General features: G+C 44.9%; 1 protein-coding gene across 6 annotated transcripts; it reads left to right on the plus strand.

The window, feature by feature from the left end:
* The first annotated feature begins 1,660 nt into the window (after nucleotides 1-1,660).
* ZNF662 (zinc finger protein 662) lies at nucleotides 1,661-17,450 on the plus strand. 6 transcript variants are annotated; one of them, XM_026000911.2, is made up of 5 exons: nucleotides 1,661-1,772; nucleotides 11,666-11,792; nucleotides 12,443-12,559; nucleotides 14,593-14,694; nucleotides 15,702-17,450. In XM_026000911.2, exons 2-5 carry the CDS (start codon nucleotides 11,759-11,761, stop codon nucleotides 16,730-16,732), a joined length of 1,284 nt encoding a protein of 427 aa, XP_025856696.2. In that variant the 5' UTR covers nucleotides 1,661-1,772; nucleotides 11,666-11,758; the 3' UTR covers nucleotides 16,733-17,450. The 6 variants fall into 6 exon arrangements, with proteins under 6 accessions (XP_025856696.2, XP_072582688.1, XP_072582684.1 ...); XM_072726587.1 differs by having other exon boundaries at nucleotides 12,446-12,559; XM_072726583.1 differs by lacking the exon at nucleotides 1,661-1,772 and adding an exon at nucleotides 9,455-10,136.
* The last annotated feature ends 1,196 nt before the right edge of the window (nucleotides 17,451-18,646 follow it).

Below are 18,646 nucleotides of genomic sequence, written 5' to 3' on the forward strand. Positions count from 1 at the left end.
CTTATTTTCTCATGCATTCATTTATTTATTAATTTACTAGCTTATTCAGCAGAAATGCACCAGTCACGTATTAAGTTTCATCTCTCTCCCTTCCTCATATTTAAACGACTCATAGACCCTCCCAGACTGATGACTATTTGAGCAGATTTTCCGACTTCAGTCCCTGAGCCTGGGGCTTGGGGCCCTCCCAATGGCCTAGTGGGCTTGCACAAGTTCTCCTGCAAGAAGGATCGATTCGGAATCTTGCAAATATTAAATGTAGGGGTGATTAGGACTTCAAACCAACTGCTCTATTTCGTAATAAGGATGTAGGTTCAGAATGCAGTGGGAGACTTTCTCTTACAGCTGTCCTGGCTTCAATGAGGTGAGCTGACCATTTACTGGGGACCTTCTGTGAGGTGTCAGGCCAGCTCCCTTCCAGCAGGCCCAAGAAACAGAAGGCTGTGCTATTTACTCTAAGACCATTGTTGCAATATGGTGAGGTTCAGACTCAATTCAACCAGTTCTGATAACCCCAAGGTTACTCTTTAACTTCCTAAGAGGCCCACAAACAGGGACTTTGTTTCCTCAGATTTCCACATGCTCTCTTGAGTGAATTCCCTCTACCTTGAGTGCAGCTCCCTTCTGCAGGTAGCTGGAAGTGTGCACACTCTGCCTCCAGGAAGTCCTCTCTGGTTGCTTAGAGCAACCACAGCAAGTACTCAGCATCAACTCTCCCCAGCCTTAGAATTTGCAGTCAGAAATTGTGGGCAATTTCCATGAGCTGAATTTTGTTCCCCAACTGTTAATGGATTGCAGCACCATCTTACATTCATTCTCACTTATATTTATTCATTCCCTCCTTCCTTGGAACAGCCCCCAACTATCCATTCGACAGATATTTACTGGGCATTTACTGCCAGAATTTCTGCTATCACCAACCTTGAAATGAGATAGACACGGTGGTCCCTGTCCTCTTGGATTGTATGGTCTAAGGAAGAGGGAAATCTATTAAATCCCTGCCCAAAGAAGTATATAATCACAACAGTGTTAAGCGGGAGCGGGAAGTGGGGTGGGGAGTCAGGAAGGCCACACTGATTAGGTGGTCAGTAGGTGGAGGCCTGGAAGAAGACAGAGCCAGGTCAACGCGCGCTGTGTATATTGGGGGCGCTTGACGTGGAGGTCGGGGAGCGTGTGGGATGTGCTACTCAAGGCATGTGGCGGCGGTTCCAAGGAATGGGGTGCACATGCACTCTGAGGCCTGTGTGCCTGGAGGGCTCAGAGGAGGAGGAAGTTTTCAGCACAGCTCAGCCTCTTGCAGGCTCAGCGCGAACTCGAGCTTTGCCCCATCCGCTGCAGAGAACTCCGGCCACGCCAGCTGGGCCAGTCCACCCGGAGCCACAGAGGGGCGGCCCGATGCAGGGGCGGTCCTTACTGGCTCTTGGGGCGGGGCTAGCTTGCTCCAGGGAAGTCGGCCTCTGCGGCTGCCCAGCCAACCCTCCCGAGGGGCCGGGGGCCAGCGACCCAGAGCGAGCCCCGGGAGACCCGGAGCACGCCGCAGCTCCGCAGTAGGGGGGCGCAGAGCCACCCAGCGGGGCTGAGGTTTGACAGGACCAACGAGACGCTCGGACGGCCTCCGGGCGTGCTAGAGCGTGCGGGGCTCCAGGGTAGGCAGGGCGGTGACGCACTTCCGCCCCCGCGGCCTCCGCGGCGGCGTCTCGGGGCAGGTGCTGCGGACAGTCCTCCGTGCCGAGGCGCCCTCTGTCCGTCGGTCGGCTGGGCTTCGCGCCGAGGTGCAGTGTGTCAGTGGGTCTGTGAGGGCGTGGGGCTGGGGCTGGGGCTGGGGCTGGGGCTGGGAGGGCTGCCTCCTTCACTGCCACCGCCGCTGCTGCCAGTGAGCGCGCTGAGCCTAGTAGCCACCACGCCCCGTATTCCTGAAAGTTCGCATCTCCTAGGCCTAGCAGGAGCATTGTTTCGGCTGTCCTTAAACAGCTTTTGTGCTCCTTCCTTGCAGGCTTCATTTGCACAGTCCGTAGTGGGCAACGGTGGTGGGCCTTGCTTTGAGTCCTCTAGACGGCCCAGGCAGGTGTCTGGTCCCGTCTGGTGTCTTCTCATTATATGTATGGCTCAGAATTTTGAGCGACTGCCCATCGTTTGGAGGGTTCCATTTAGCTGCTGTGGTTTCTATATCGAGGCTCTCCTTTGGGGTTCTGTAGTCTAGGTGTACTGGCCATCCCCCCTGCATCTTGTTTGCGCATTGTCCTAATGCTGGATGCCATTGACGGCTCCCTTAGGTGCCTGCCACCTCCTGTCCACTGCCTCACCTCCCACAAGTCAACAAGAGGATTGTCAAAATGGAGATGCAGGGGAGAAATTGTTTCTTTCTGCCTTTAGAGCAAATAATTTTCTCATCTAATTTAGGGCTGGACTTATCTATGGCTTCTTTTCCTTCCTAGTTTTTCAAGGTTCTATCTCCATGGCAACCGGGTTCTTGACAGCCTAGCCCCAGGTTAATTCTTTTACTCCTAGTCTACATCACATATACCAGGTGACACTGAAGTCAGTATTGAAGTTAAAGGGCAAACCTGAATCCTTGTTTCAACTTTGTCACCAACTGGTGACATGACCCAGGACATTTCAGTTTACCTCTCTGGGCCTTAATAATCTGCTGTATTATTCTTGCTGTTCAGGAAGCTAAACTTGTACTTGCCAGCAATGAGATGCCATTATAAAGGTACTGGGCTGTGCATTTGAGGACATACAGTGGGAGAGGATGGAGGGATAGGATGGAATTGGATTGATTGACCTTGAGCGCCTATCCTGTTCATGGCTCTGTGCTGGTCATCCTCATTGTCACTATAATCATCACTATTCTTATTATGAGAATTTACCATAAGCCAAGTATTATGCTAAATGCTTTGTATGTATTATTAAGCAATCCAATCCTCATATCAATCTGTGGGCGATCCCCAAGACCACTCTCACATTCAAAGATTCCCTAGAAGAACTAATGAGATGCAGTTTATGGTTGTACTCATGGCTAAGATTTATTACAATGGTGTACTAAGGATATATAGCCAGATCATAAGGGAAAAAGACACACATGGAGTATGAAAGACTCCAAATGCAAGTTTCCTAACACTTCCTCTTCAAAGAAGAAATCACAAGAGAAATTAGAAAACACTCTGAAATGGATGAAAATTAAAGTCAACATATCAAAACTTATGGTATATAGTGAAAGCAGTGTTCAGACGAAAACTATAGCTGTAAATGCTTACATTAAAAAAGAATCTCAAAAGCCTAGCTTTACACCTTAAGGAATTAGAAAGCAAGAACAAGCCAAACCCAACACTAACAGAAGGAAGGAAAGTACATGTAAAGATTAGAGCAGAGATAAATGAAATAGAGAATAGAAAAAATCAGTGAAAGCAAAATTGGTTTTTTGAAAAATTCAACAGAATTGACAAAACTTTAGCTAGATTGACTAGGAAAAAAGGAAAGAAGATGCAAATAAAGTCAGAAGTGGAAGTGGAAACATAACTATTGACCTTATAGAGATACAAAGGATTATAAAAGAACACTTTGAATAATTGTATGTCAACACTGTCAATAATTGTACATCAACAAATTAGATAACCTAGAAATGGACAAATGCCATGAAATATAAATTACCTAAACTGATTCAAGAAGAAATAGAAAATCTCAACAGACGTATAATAAGTAAAGAGATTAAATCACTAATTAAGAACCTCCCAGTAAAGAGAAGTCCTAAACCAGATGGCTTCACTGGTGAATTCTACCAAATACTTATTATTTGGTTTATTTTTTTTAGTAATCTCTATACCCAATGTGGGGCTCAAACCCACACCCCAAGATCAAGAGTCAATCTACTATCAGTAGTACCATAATACCAAAGTTAGATAAGAACATCACCTGAAAGAAAATTTCAGGCCAGTATCCCTTATGAATATAGATGCAAAAATCCTCAACAAAATATTAGCAAGTCAAATCCAATTAACATATTAAAAGGATAATACACCATATCCAAGTGGGGTGTATATCAGAAATATAAGGGTAAGTGGACACAGAATATAATAATAGAATGAAAGAAAAAACCTACGTGATCATCTCAATCGATGTAGAAAATGCATTTGACAAAATTGAACATCCTTTCATAATAAAGTCCTTTAGAGAACTGAAATAGAGGGAGAGTTCCTTAATATGACAAAGGCTATTTATGAAAAGCCTATAGCTAATATACTCAATGGTGAAAGACTGGAGAGTTTCCCTTTAAAATCAGAAGGTCTGGGACAAGGATGCCCACTTTGACTGCTGCAATTCAACAGTGTACTGGAAGTTCTAGCCAGAGCTATTAGATAAGAAAAAAATGAAAAGATTCAAATTGGAAAGGGAGAGATAACTATCTCTATTTGCAAATGACATGATCCTATGTAGATAAAATCCAAAAGGTTCCACAAGAGAACTAGCGTTAATAAATTCAGCGGAATTGCAGGGTACAAGATCAACATAAAAATTAGCTGTGTTTCTATACACTAGCAGTGAACAATTCAAAAAAGGAAATTAAGAACACAATCCCATTTACAATAGCATCTAAAAGGATTAAATACTGAGGGGAAAAACATCTAGCCAAGTTGGTGAAAGACTTGTAGGTTGAAAATACAATACACTGCTGAAAGAAATTAGGCTTATACAAATGGAAAGAGATTCCATATTCATGGGTAGGAAGGATTGTTAAGAGGATAACCAAAGTTATCCTCAGCTACCCAAAGTGATCTATAAATTCAACAAAATCCTTATTAAAAGGCTAACAGCTTTTTTCACAGTATTGGAAAAGCTGATCCTCAAATTCATATGGAATTGCATGGAGCCCCAAACAGGCAAAACAATCTTGAAAAAGAATAAATTGGGGAGGGGGGCCACTCAAACCTACAGTAAATAAATCATGGTAGTAGCATAAGGACAGACATAGACCAAAGGAATAGAATAGAGTCCAGAAATAACGCTCATTATATGGTCAATTGGTTATCAATAAGGATGTCAAGACCAAGAGGGAAAGGAAGCCATTGCAAAAAGTGGCGGTGAGAAAACTGAATATCACATTCAAAAGAATTATTTTATACCACATATAAAAATTAGAGTGTATCAAAGACTTAAGATCTAAAACTATGAAACTCTGAAGGAAACATTCAAGAAAATCTTTATGACACTGGATTTGGCAACAATTTTGTGTATATGACATCAAAATCACAACAAAAGAAAAATAGGTAAATTGGATTTTCTTAAAATTAGCTGTACAAACCCCTAACAGGATAAACCCAAAGAAATTCAAGGCCAGACACAGTGTAAACAAACACTAAATATCTAAAGACAAGGAAAATGTTTTGAAAGCAACTAGAGAGAAACAGCGTATCACCTATAGAGAAACAACTGAAATGATCATGGATTTCTTATCAGAAACCAAGGTATTATGCTGAGTGAAATAAGTCAATCGGAGAAGGACAAACCTATGGTCTCATTCATTTGGGGAATATAAAAAATAGTGAAAGGGAATAAAGGGGAAAGGAGTGAAAATATCAGTGAGGGTGACAAAACATGAGAGACTCCTAACTCTGGGAAACGAACAAGGGGTAGTGGAAGGGGATGTGGGCGGGGCGACGGGGTGACTGGGTGACAGGCACTGAGGGGGGCACCTGATGGTTTGAGTATTGGGTGTTATACTATATGTTGGCAAATCGAACTCCAATAAAAAAATATACAAAAAAAAAAAAAAAGAAAGAAACCATGAAAGTCATTTGCAAGTGGCACAAAGTTTATCAAGTGATGGGGAAAAAAGGAACTACCAATTCAAGAATCCTATGCCAATAAAAATATCCTTTAGAAATGAAAGTAAAATCAATATGTTATTAAATGAAGGAAAATTAAGGGCAATTGTCATTAGCACACCTACCCTAAAATGATGGCTGAAGGAAGTTCTACAAACAAAAAAGAAATAGTAAAAGCAGGATTCTTGGAACATCAATACAGAAAGAAGTGTATATGACAAATGTGACACAGTTAAGTAGCAAAGGAAACTGGAGTGCATAAGTAGGGGAACTAGGCCTGGTGAATCCTAGCAAATAGACTGCATTGATTCCCTACCTTTATATGGAGAATGCTGCTAGGCATGGACTACAATAGACACCTTTTCAGGATATGGCACTACCATCTTCCACACAGCATATGTCAACAATACTACTTAAGAATTCTTAGATGACCTATGTTACATATTTAGCTTTCCCTAACACGCACAATAAGATAATAGTGCTATTTTTATAGCTGAAAGTACCAACAAGTGGACAGTTAGCTGGGACATTAGCTGGACCTTTTGTGACCTGTATCATTCCCCAAGAAAGAAGTGCTATTAAGAGAGAGAGTGAACTCTTAAAAACTGGAAAAGATAATTGGACAACCAAGCCTAAGCTCTTAGTGGTGTACAAATTAAGATAAATCACTTGGGCTCCAAATGTGATAACTACCTTAAAGTGTACCTCTCATTTAAGTTATAATGTCTAATTATGAGGTTCAGAAGTGGGAGAAGGCCCTAACTGGCTGCAGGAAACCCAAACCATATAATTAACCCTTATCACTCTATTTTTTCCCTTCTATACCTATCTCTGGAAAACTGGACTACTAGAATTTGCAAGTAGGAAAAAAGAGCTGAGGGCTAGGAGACTGAAACTCATCCCAGCCATGCTTGCTGGATTTGGGAAATTATGAATAAGGAGTATAATGATCATGAATTATGAGGTTGAAAATTAAGGCGGTGTTGGCATGGCTCACATGTCAGAGGGTAGGAGATATTCTAAGATGTTCTAAATTATAGAAGAGAGGAGCTTCTGAACTAACCAGGGATGAGTCTAAGCATATGGTGTGGGTTAGACATGGAGAGGACTGGATATAAGGTGAGACACTAGCTGTGGAAGGAGAGGAACAATCCGGATAGTCCTTGGTAAGGATTAGACCTTGGGAAGTCAGGGGCAGAGGGAGGGACCATTAACCTCTTAGCTTTTGTCTATAGGATATCTGAGCAACAATCCAGGCTTCCATTACCACCCTCAGTTTTACAACTGGCCAATAAATAATCTCAATTTAAAAACTCTTGGAATCCTCCCAACAGTCACTGACTCCAGAAAGAAACAGTCTCAGCAAGAAACAACAGAATAAGATTAACTTCCCGGACATTGAAATTATTCCCTTTAGCCTCATCTTGTTATTGTTGGACTTCTTGTACATGTTTCATAGCCCACTGATTGTTCTAAATTCTCTAGCGTGATTGATAAAGGACAATTGTACTGCCCTGGATTTTTTGCTGTCCAGTTTATGTGGGTTATGTGCCATTGCCAGTACCTCTTGCCTCACTTGGACTACTGACAAAATTAGCTAGATTGGCTCTGGATGAGGAGCCTGACTATGGTTCAATCTCCAGTGGATCTGTTTATACTATTGTATGTCACTATCATGGGCACTTTTGTCTGATGTTGCCTAAGATACAAGGAATGTATTTGACCCATTGTATTGACAGTATTTGACTGTCAATACAACCAATTAGAGTATCTGATGACCTATGTGGTGGCTCATATTCCTGAGAATCTTTATGTATAAAAAGTTGGGAGGTCTAGTTATAGGGGAATGGCTCCACCATGGTGCCCTCATAGGTTTACACATATATAAGCCATGCAGTCAAAATCTTGAACTACAGCTACTCTGACTCATGGCAGATCAACCTGTGATCCTTCTATAACATGAGAGGATGAGAGGAGCTTTAGAGACCTTCAAGCTTATCTCCCACTCCCTTCCCTCTCTCTTGTGGGAGGCAGTCATTAGACCATTTCTCATTGCCTCTCAGATTGTGAAGAGGTAGGAGGGTTTCTGGGTATAACTGCAGAGTGTAACACTGTTTAACTATAGTCTAAAATCAGCTCCTCACCAAGGATGTTATAGCGACTGAACCCCCTTTTGTTTTGATGTCCTTGTTTTTGGTGCCTGGAACAAGGATCTGGGGACTGACATATTTGGATACTCTTCCTTTTGCTGTTTACTTAAGTAATACATTGTATAAATCTAAAAGTGGCTTATTGTACTTTACTGGTCAAGTCGGTTAGGATATGGCCTTGACCTTGTCTGCTGCTATGTGTTTAACAGGAAGAACAATGGAAAGAGTAAAAATATATGGATGAAAATAGACTATCTCTCTCCTCTTTAGTTTTGAACCAAAACACTGATCCGAACCTTAAGAGACCTTCCTTCTGGTGGAGCATGACTTAATAATCAGGCTTCTGAGAGGTCCTTGTTATGAGCTCAAACTCCCATAATTATTTTGCACTGAGTCCAGTTTTCTCTATCTTGTCACTAAGAAAATCATGGGAGCATTTGTTGTGTGCTCATCCTTCTTAATGATCTTTCCCAGGGTAAGACTCACTGCTGCCTACTCAATGCTCACAGACTATTCACTAGTGTCCATTTATGAACTTCTCCAGTATCCTCTTAAAAACAAACAAGCAAACAAATCAGGGAGCTCATCTGAGGTCTCCTTTGTTCTGTGATTTTTCACGGGTATGATATCTGTAAGCTCTCAGTCCCTGGGTTTCTAAAAGGAATCTGGGCCTCTGGGCTGGAATTTCATTGAAGCAGACATCTTCCTACTTTGTTCACCCCAAAAGACTATATATACAAATGGAAAATGGCCAGACCATATAGAAAAATAGAACTCTGATCCACAGTCTGCAGCAACCAATCTAGGGTCCAGAAAGCCAACCCATTATCTGCAGTAACCAGTCTAGGAAGTCAAACTACTATCCGTAGCAACCAGTCCAGGAAGCCAAAATAAACCCTGTAGCAATCAGCCCCAAATAGCCAGAATTTGATTAATATACTCCCCCAACCACTCACATAAGATGCTTTGCTTCTAGTTAGCTCCCCCATGCCAACAATCTCCAATCAGAGCATACCTGAAGTCTCTTTCCCTGCCCCTCCTCTTTTAACTATAAAGCTTTATACTTCTGTACCTGATTTAGAGTCTTTACCAAATGCAAGTGATGGTGGTTGAACGCCTTTGCTTATAGTAAGCTCTGAATGAATAGCCTTTGCTTGTTCTTATTTTGGTGGTCTTCTTCTATTTCTACAATTTTGCTTAAAGGTTTAACTTCTCAACATGCTATGTGATGTTAGGTAAGCCATTTCCTCTCTCTGGGCCTTACTTTCTTCCACTGAAAAACTGGTTCACAGGGAGCCTGGTTGGCTCAGTCGGTTAAGCGTCTGCCTTGGGTTCAGGTCATGATCGTGGGGCCCTGGGATCGAGCCCCACCTCAGGCTCTCCACTCAGCGAGGAGCCTACTTCTCCTTCCCTCTTTGCCTCTTGCTCTCCCTGCGTGTGCGTGAGCTTGTTTTCTCTCTGTCAAATAAATAAAAGGGGGAAAAAAGGTTCAACCTTTATCCATTCCTTTATTCAACAAGTATTCCTTGGCACTTAAAGAAACGGCCATAAGAGGTGCTAGATGTTGGGTGGATATCAGAAGCACCACAGTGATGAGGCCGTTAGCTGCTCCCTGGGAAGGGAGAACCCAGTGAGGGGATGGAGGTCTAGGAACAGGCAGGCCAGGGGTCTGTGCTATTCCGCACCGGCGTCCGTCCTGCGAGTGCAGTGCGGCAGAGGAGGGTGGCCAGTGGGAAGAGGAGGGCTGGGACAGGATTCCCAGGAGGTCTTCCCCCAGCGGCCCGCTCGCCTGCGTCCCGCCGCGGCGCTCCGAGGCAGCGGGTGTGTCTGCGGGAGCGGGACGCGCCCTCGGCTCCCGGCTCCTTTTCCCGGCAGGAGAGGAGGACCACAGAGACGTGGCGCCCTCCGCCGTCCTAGAGAAGCCGGAGTGGCGGGAGTGCAGCCGCCTCCACCTCTCCGCGGAGCCGAGGGGCGCCGGCGTCAGACCCGCCCCGGCCCGGAGCGCCCCTGCCCGACCCGGCGGCCCCCGGGCGGGCCTGGCGCGCGCTCGCCTCCCCGGAGGGCGGCCCGGGCCATGGCGGCCGCGGCCCTGGCGAGCGGGGCCCCCTTCGGGCCTGCGCCCGAGCTGCAGCCGGGACAGCCCGCGCCGGCCCGGGCGCGCCCGGTGAGTGCGGGGCCGGCGCCGCCAAGCTGGCTCGGCTCTGCCCCGGGCTCTAGGCCCGCAGGAGGGGCGGCGGGGGCCGTGCGGCGGCGGCCGGGGAGCCGGGGTGCAGCCCCGAGTGCAGGGGCCGGAGGAGCGGGCAGGGAGAGGAGTGAGCTCGCCACCCCCCAGACCTGCGCCGGCAGGGGACGCACACGTGCAGCTGCGCAGGCGGGAGCCAAGCGCGGGCGCAGAGGTGTTGGCAGAGCCCTGTGCGCCGCGGCGAATGTCCAGCATTTCCAGGTCACTGGTTTTTACAGAGCTGGTTATGTCTGAGGTGGGTCTTGAGATGAATCTGAGTTTGCCGGCGCAGGAGGGAGGAACTGGATCTCCAGGCAGGGGGAGCTGCAGGTGCAAGGACACCGATGGGGCAAGGCAAGGGTTTGGGTTTCTAACAGGATGGTGACAGGATAGGGCATGAGGGTGGTGGTACAAGAGGTGATTCTTGGCAGGTAAGCTGGGTCTCTGAATAGGGAATGGAATCGTCTGCGGTGCAGAGGATTTGGACGTTTTGAGGTGCAAGTCAAGCCAAAGTCTTTGAGCCCCTGGGGTGCTGGGTAAGTCGCTGTGGGGACATTGTAGGGCAAGGACTGATTAGTGGCAGGGAAGTAGAAGTCTTGATGGCTCTACATTAGCACTGTTTGTGTTTCTTAAGGAAAAAGGAAAGAGAAAGGGCAGAAGCTTGGGCTCCCAGAGGTACAGGAAAAGCGGACATTAAGACTGGGAAGCTGGGAAGAAAGAGTAGGCTGCGGAGTGGCAGAGTGCAGGGAATAAAGTCAGAGTTTGGATCTGCCCTTTGGAGTCCGGCCTCCCGGGCAGCCTGAGTGTACTGAGGTGCCCTTAGCTTCCCCTGTGGCGGGTGACAGTGAGGAGGAGGGAGAGAAGGGAAAGAATCTCACACAGGGACAGCAGGGGTGGCAAGAGTGAGGACCGAAGGCAGCGTGGCACAGTAAAGAAGAGCCAGAGGAGGCAGACAGTCCTGGATTCTGTCTCTGTTCTGTAACTTTGGGAGCAGTAAATCTCTGAACCTCAATTTCTTCTTCTATAGAATGAATCTAATGCCCTCCTCAGAGGCTGTGAGGCATACACCAAGTAATATATGTCAAGTGCTTGTCCTGGACTGGATAGATGATAGTTGAGCTTGTTATCAAGGGTTGGTGACCTCAGACAGAGGGCCCACTGCGGGGAAAGGATGGCTCCTGGAGCACAGATAGTTGTTTGGGGCATAAGGATAAAGAGGGAAAATTTGTAGAGACTCATGAAAAAGATGAGAGGATGTTGGGAAGTTAAGATGAAGAGCCATGAGAAATTGATGGCTGATCCTCTATATCTTTGGAAGTGTGGGGTACAAATCTGCTAAGGGTTCTCTTAGGCATTTAGAATCCAGAAACTCAACTGGCACGCCCTCTAGTACCTCTTAGTGCCTGGTCTGCCCCTTACTCCAGGCCTGGGTCTGGGATTGTCCTAGGGCATTTAAACACATGTTGTTTCAGGAGTCAGTGACCTTCGAGGATGTGGCCATCTACTTCTCTGAGAACGAATGGACCGGCCTGGCCCCTGCTCAGAGGGTCCTGTACAGGGACGTGATGCTGGAGAATTATGGGGCTGTGGCTGCCCTGGGTAAGGGTCTTTCCTTTTGGACTCTGCTTCCGCCCTTCAGAGTTTCCTGGTTCCTTCTTCCTCAGAAGCTCAGGAGTCTTTGATAACCCTCATCTGAGTGGGAACCTCAGGCCCTTGGATTCAAATGACCCAGCCTCAGTGGTTGCTGGGAAGTGGGAAGTCCAGGTATAAATAAATTCAGGCCTTGAAACAGACTTTATTGCCTCAGGGTGAGAGCTGCCTAACTCCTGACCCCTGTGCCATGGGTAGAGAAGGAAGAGAGCAGATTCTTGGTGCCTCACCAAGCTCTCAGTTTCCCACTTTCTCCCTATGGGAGACCCAGCCCAATACCGAGCCACCTCATGCAGCTGTCTAAACTTGAGAGCTCCAAGGGAGGAAGAGAATAAGAAAGTTCAATCTCAATGAGTGGAATCATCTATTCGCTCACTGAAATTGTCATTGAGCACCTCTTACTCTAATTCCTGACCTTTGTAAGTCCTCTGGCCCCACTCCCCTGGGTCTCCTGTTCCTTCACCTGGACTTCCTTTTCTTGCTCTCCCTAGTTAATTCCCTTCTTTCCAACCCACCCCTAAAGACAAAGCCTGGGAAGAGCTCTGGGATCGCTCTATGTCACCCCACTCACTTGCCTGTCCCATTTCCTTCCCCTTAAGCAGCATTTCCATTTCCCAAACCGGCTCTGATTTCCCAGCTGGAGCGAGGGGAAGCACCCTGGTGCAAGGCTCCTCAGGGAGCTCTGGATGGAGAGGGCCCGAGGGGCATCTCCTCAGGTGAGTGAGGACACATGCCTGTCATCTGGCCAGTTCCCTTGTCTTGATCTTTAAAATGTAATAGGTATATGTTCTCTTAACCTAGTGCTGTAGACATCAGTGGGATTCCTTTTTTTTTTTTTTTTTTTTTCCTGTGTTCCCATGATTTTCCATCTTCTTGAGTCTGTTTAATTCACTCTGGCTCTTCTTCATTCACCTATTTTGTCTCTTCCCCATTTCTACTGTTCTTATCTGTACTCCCTGACTTTTCTGTTTACACACTGAGGTGGCCTTTCTGCATTCCCAGCCTGCTTATAGTCCTCCAGATTCTGACTGCCCTTTGGGGTATCACAGCCATCTTTATCATTAGTAATCAAGAAGTCTCAATAACCCTGAATCATATAGTTCCAGCTCAGGGATTTCTGGCATTCCTTTGCCCAACACAAGGCTTTCCTGTTCCTAATTTCCTAGGGGCAACTATGTCCCCTGTGGCCCCCCTGACCCCATTCTGTCTTCTTCCTACAGGAACTCTCCTGTAGGCACAGTGGAACTTGAGCTGTGCCTCCAACTTCACCATTCTCACAGTTCCTTGCTGTGTCTGGCAGTCTTTCCATACTAGGATATTCTCGATTATAAGTAACAACCCAGTTCAAACTAGCTGAAACAAAAAAAGAATTTACTGTTTCCTGGAAGTTGAAAGTTCAGAGGTAGAGTTGCAGGTACAGTTTAATCAGAGTTTCAGTCTTTGATTTTTTCTATTTCCTTGTATGTTGGCTTTGTCTACAGTCTGGCTCCTCCTGTGGTGGTAAGATGATTAGTAGTTGTAACCAAGGCTCTGCTTCTTCATACCTCGGGAGAAAAATATGGGATGCCTTCCTCAGGCCTTTGTAATGTACCGTCTTAAGTCTGATGCCAACTCTAAACCAATGACTATGGCCAGGGAAATTGTGTGCACTGATTGTCTTGGCTTGGACTGCCAACTTCTGACACTGTCTCTCATGGAGTAAGTAGGATAGTTTAACCTGCTTGGCTTAGACTAGTGAGGGCTGCATTAGGAACTGGAGTTGATCAAAAAAAAAAAAAAAAAAAAAGGAACTGGAGTTGAAATCACTCCCCTCCAAAGGGCATGGCTACTCCATAATGGTCGGGTGGTGGGGTGGGGTTGGTGGTCATGGTAGATGGATATAGGGAGACAACTACAGCGTCCTCTGCATTCTCTCAGGATCTCAGTGCTTATTCTCCCACCAACCAAGGGAACTTCCCATCTTTGCTCTAGGCAGAAAGCCAACAGCTAAATTATTCCTTGAGTAAAATCCTAATGGCCTGACCTGCAGCAAACTTTCTTTTCAAAGTCCATTTTGTCTTAAGAGAATATCAGAGGACACAGTCCTTGGCTTCAGCAGTATAAGAGGTTGTCTTTTGGAGGGTGGGGAATTGGTACATTTCTCAGGAGGCCAGACTTATTGGATGGGAGTTACAAGGAGGCCAGACTTAACTAAGCCTGAAGAAGAGTTTATCAGAGTGGATTTTGCAATTAGAGGTCTGTTATTAGAATAAGAAGTGACTTCTGGAAGTGGCTGAGTGAGGCTGTGAGTCCATTTCTAATGGATGCCATAGGCCCACCATTGACCCTCTGTAGAAAGAGAAGGCAATAGCTAAGGTGGATAGACAGGAAGGAAGCTGAGAGACTGTGGTTCCCCAACATAGCCTCAGGAACAACTCTGTGCAGTTCCATCCCGTCCTGACTCTTTTCCATATGAACTGGATTTTGCCTCCTAGATGAAGTGAAGAAGAGACCTTAGTCTCCCCTGTTTCTTCTTGATATTTAAAATGAATGAAACATTTTCACATTTTGGGGAACTGATGAAATTGCAACTTCCCTGTACATCTGTTTTCTGTCCTCTATATTGTTATCCTCCTCAAATGTCAGGTCGCCTATGTACCAATCTGTCCACCCACCTTCATTCTCCCTTACCGCTTCCATCTCTGCTCCTTTCCTAACGGGCCCCACTCCTCCGACTGAGCCACCTTTATTTATATCTTGACCCTGGCAGGATATCCATTTCTAAAGCCTGCTGGGATCTCCCATTTTGAGCAGGTGGAAGAGCCATTGAACCTGAAACTTCAAGGAGAGGGTCCAAGCCTAACCTGTACTGGTAAGTGAGGGAAATGAACACTTTCTTCCCAGGCACATGTTTTACTCTGTCTTTCTGTTGTAAACTATTAAGATTCCATTTTAGCATTTATGTTCTAAATAAACGACTCTCTAAAAATCCCCAAATCAACCATTTAATGAAGAGGAAAGTTAAACCCCAAGCTTCCAGCTTTCATTTGAACACTATTGATTAATTAAATTCAAATGGGTCTTGGGTCTTAGGCTGTAACTGAACAGATGACCTACTGGCTGCTATGGCCAACCAATATTTTAAAAGTAAGCGCTGCACTTTATTCATTCTGTTAGTTTTTAGGAATCAGAAAGCAAGGACTATATGGCCCCTATCTTGCAAGGGCTCACAGTCTAATGGGACATTATACATAAATGTATAATTACAGCAAAGTGTGATGCTGTGACAGAGATGTGAATAAAGTACTGTGGGAGCAAAGAGCAGGCAGTCTTTGCCCAACTGTATCTGAAGTAGTTTGGGGAAGCACTTTTCATGGTGGACCTGGTGACTGGATTGAATGAGAAGACATTTCCTTTTAGCATTGACAAGTATGAAGAAGATTCTCCTTGTTGCTTTCCACTGCGTGTGACAAGTTTAGGTTCCCCAGGTTTGCCTCAAAGGATTTGTTATTTCTGAACAGGTCCTTTGCCCTGAATCCTGGCCTGTTCTTCTCATGTTATAACCAGGACTACCTAGAAGAAGTTCTGACTTGTGTCCCTGAGGTTCAATTCAACTGTTTTGGGAGAGCTCCCCTTGTGCTTGGCCTGGTGCTTGGGAATCATAGCCCTCAGGGACTCTGTCTAGTTTTTGCCTTTCTGTGGTATACCTTTTGGTTGCTTTCTGTGTGCTAGCCCTTGTGCCGTTTCCCACTAAGACAAGGCCACTGAGACACGAGGGGTGACACTTGGAGTGAAATGGACACACTAGTACCACTTGGTGACCTTACTCGCTCTATCATGGGTGATGATGACATTTGCAGCTTTGATTTGTTCTTTCAGAGGGTGTGTTGAAGAGTGAGAAAGAAGATTTTATTCTGAAGGAGGGAAGTTTTGAGGAGGCAAAGGACCACATGGTACTATCAAGTGGACCCTGGTGCCGTGGCTCCCAGGAATTCTGGTTTGGAAAAACCTGTGAGGAGGAAAAAAGCAGGTTAGGGAGGTGGTCTGACTACTCCAATGGGAGAAGTTTGGAGAACACCGCAAATGATATTATAGAAGTGATTGTCAAAGATGAGATGGTCTCTGGCGAAGATAGTTCAGAGAATACTGGTGTTAATATCCCCCTTGGTATACATCAGAAAATTTTCAGTGAGCAGGTATTCTATATATGTGAAGAATGCGGCAAGTGTTTTGATAAAAATGAAGACTTTGACCAACATCAGAGAATTCATAATGGAGAGAAGGTCTATGGATGTAAGGAATGTGGGAAGACTTTCAGTTTTAGATCACATTGCATTGCACATCAGAGAATTCACACGGGGGTGAAACCATACGTGTGTCAAGAATGTGCTAAAGCCTTCGTTTGGAAGTCAAACCTGATTCGGCACCAGAGAATACATACTGGAGAGAAACCCTTTGAATGTAAGGAATGTGGGAAGGGCTTTAGTCAGAACACAAGCCTTACACAGCACCAGCGAATCCACACTGGAGAAAAACCGTATACATGTAAGGAATGTGGGAAAAGCTTTACTCGGAACCCAGCCCTACTTCGACATCAAAGAATCCACACTGGGGAGAAGCCTTATGAATGCAAGGACTGTGGGAAAGGCTTTATGTGGAACTCCGATCTTGCTCAGCACCAGAGGGTTCACACAGGGGAGAAGCCTCATGAATGTACTGACTGTGGGAAAAGCTTCATCTGTAAGGCACACCTTATCCGACATCAGAGAATCCATACTGGGGAAAGGCCATATAAATGTAATGACTGTGGGAAGGCCTTCAGTCAGAATTCTGTTTTGATTAAGCACCAGCGGCGCCATGCTAGAGAGAAACCTTGTAATTGTCAGATATCTCACCTTCTTGAACATTAGAGAATGCATAATGGTGATATTTGTTTATAATTCTTATGCTACAGGAACCCCAGAGACAAAACAAGGTGATCGTCCACTTTGTTATAACTTTAATAGCCAGTATTATCTTGTCCCCTCTGAACAGGTACCCTGTACTCTAGTAAGACTGGTCTCCCTGTTCAACCATGTTCATGCTAGGCAACTTTTAGTTGAGTATCTACTCTGTCAGGTACTATGCTAACCACTTTACAGTCTTTAGTTTTTCTTAATCCTATTAAGGTAGGTACTCATACTCATTTTACAAATGAGAGATCTGAGGTTGAAAGAAGTTATAAAACTAATTCAAGGTCACTCAGCTAACATGTTATAGAATTGAGATTCAAGTAGGTCTATCTGAGTCTCCTGTTCTCTATTTGTGCACATTACTACTTCTTCTCAAATTTATTTGCTCAACTTTCCCTAGGCTAAAAATTTCCTTCCTCATCTAAGACCCAGCTCCTTCAAATGAACAGACCTTCCTCTTCTACTTGTAATCAGTACTGTCCTAATTGGTATTTAACTATGTGCTGTCTTATATTTTTCTAAGGTCTATGTGTGTTAGTCCAGCTAAATGGCTCTTTGAGGATCAATACTGTATTTTAAGTTTTTCAAATTTGGAAACTTATTTATTTCTGAGTAGGTATAATGTGCTTATGGTAAAAAAAAAAAAAAAGTTGAAATAGTTTAAAAAGGTGTTCAGTGAAAAGTGTATCTCCTTGTCACTCTTGTCTCCCAATCTACCTCCTCAGAGACAGCCACTATTACTGGTTGTGTCTTCCTGGATATATTCTTTCTATGTGTAAGTACTTATTAATACTGCTTTCATAAGTCTACCTTATTGAAAGCCGTATTTGATGTAGATGACAATGCGGTTACATTGCCAACCCCAGAATTTCTCTTCCTCAGAAGTCATGGTCCACCTTGAGGTCACCAAGGTAACTTAAGAAAGTAGCAGAGGGTAGTCTGGAGGTGCAGTCTTGGGAGACCTGATTTCCCCTTGTGTTATAAGATAGTACTCTGGACTGGGAAAATGTAAACCAAGTGGGAGATTTTTTTGTTTTCTTGGGTTTGTTTTCCCGTAAAATTTTGTATAGCTACAATACCTCTCATTCCACTATCCCAAATCCCTTTCCAGTCTCTTCTCATCATGATAGCCCACATTCCAGAGTAAGCTGTATTATTAGAGAATGGTACTGACCATCTTCAAGGGTTAGAGAAACAGAGGCCCTATTCAGAGAAGAATGCTGGCCAAAACAGATGAAACATACATTCCAGACTTCACCTTGAGAGCTATTTTTCAGCTTCCAGTTTGCCTCTCTGCTAATTAGGCATTCTACTTTAGAAGCTCCCAGCCAGATAGTATAATTGCTGACTAAGGAGCAAGGAAGAGAAGCCAGAGGCTGGCTTGGATTAAACCACATACATATCTCTAGGGCCCCTGATTGCTGAAGCCTAAAGCCATGTAGTAAGGAGAACTTGGCTTAGCATACTCCAGTCAGGGTAACCTCTCGTAAAACCTCTCTATTTTGTACTAAATAGAACCAAGAAATGGAAATGAGTGATGTGAAGGGTATTTGGGGGAGGTTTATTAAGCAAATATCACTGAGCACCTGCTTGTATGCAAAGCACTATGCGAGGTGCTGAATAAACAATAGTCAGAACTGCTTCCTGCCTTTCTAGAATATTAATCTAGTGAGAGAGATTATGAAGGAATGAATGGTACAGAGAGGGAATGATGGAGAGGGAGCATCTTTATATAAATAGGGAAGGTCTATCCTAAGAGGTAACATTAAAGCTAAATCTCAGAATGAGAAGAAGGCACATGTATCAATAATAGGGGAAGAACAGCAGGCAGAGGGAACAGCTCTGCAGACTGATATGTGAAGGGTTTGGCAT

This window comes from Vulpes vulpes, chromosome 11, assembly GCF_048418805.1.
Source record: "Vulpes vulpes isolate BD-2025 chromosome 11, VulVul3, whole genome shotgun sequence".
Taxonomy (NCBI): domain Eukaryota; kingdom Metazoa; phylum Chordata; class Mammalia; order Carnivora; family Canidae; genus Vulpes; species Vulpes vulpes.

Excerpts from the sequence above, each read along its gene's own strand:
- ZNF662 (XM_072726583.1), top strand. The coding sequence starts at position 9,534 with ATGTTGGGTGGATATCAGAAGCACCACAGTGATGAGGCCGTTAGCTGC. Across the intron at positions 10,137-11,665 it reads CGCCGGCCCGGGCGCGCCCG|GAGTCAGTGACCTTCGAGGA; the intron begins GTGAGTGCGGGG and ends ATGTTGTTTCAG. Across the intron at positions 11,793-12,442 it reads TGGGGCTGTGGCTGCCCTGG|CAGCATTTCCATTTCCCAAA; the intron begins GTAAGGGTCTTT and ends CTTCCCCTTAAG.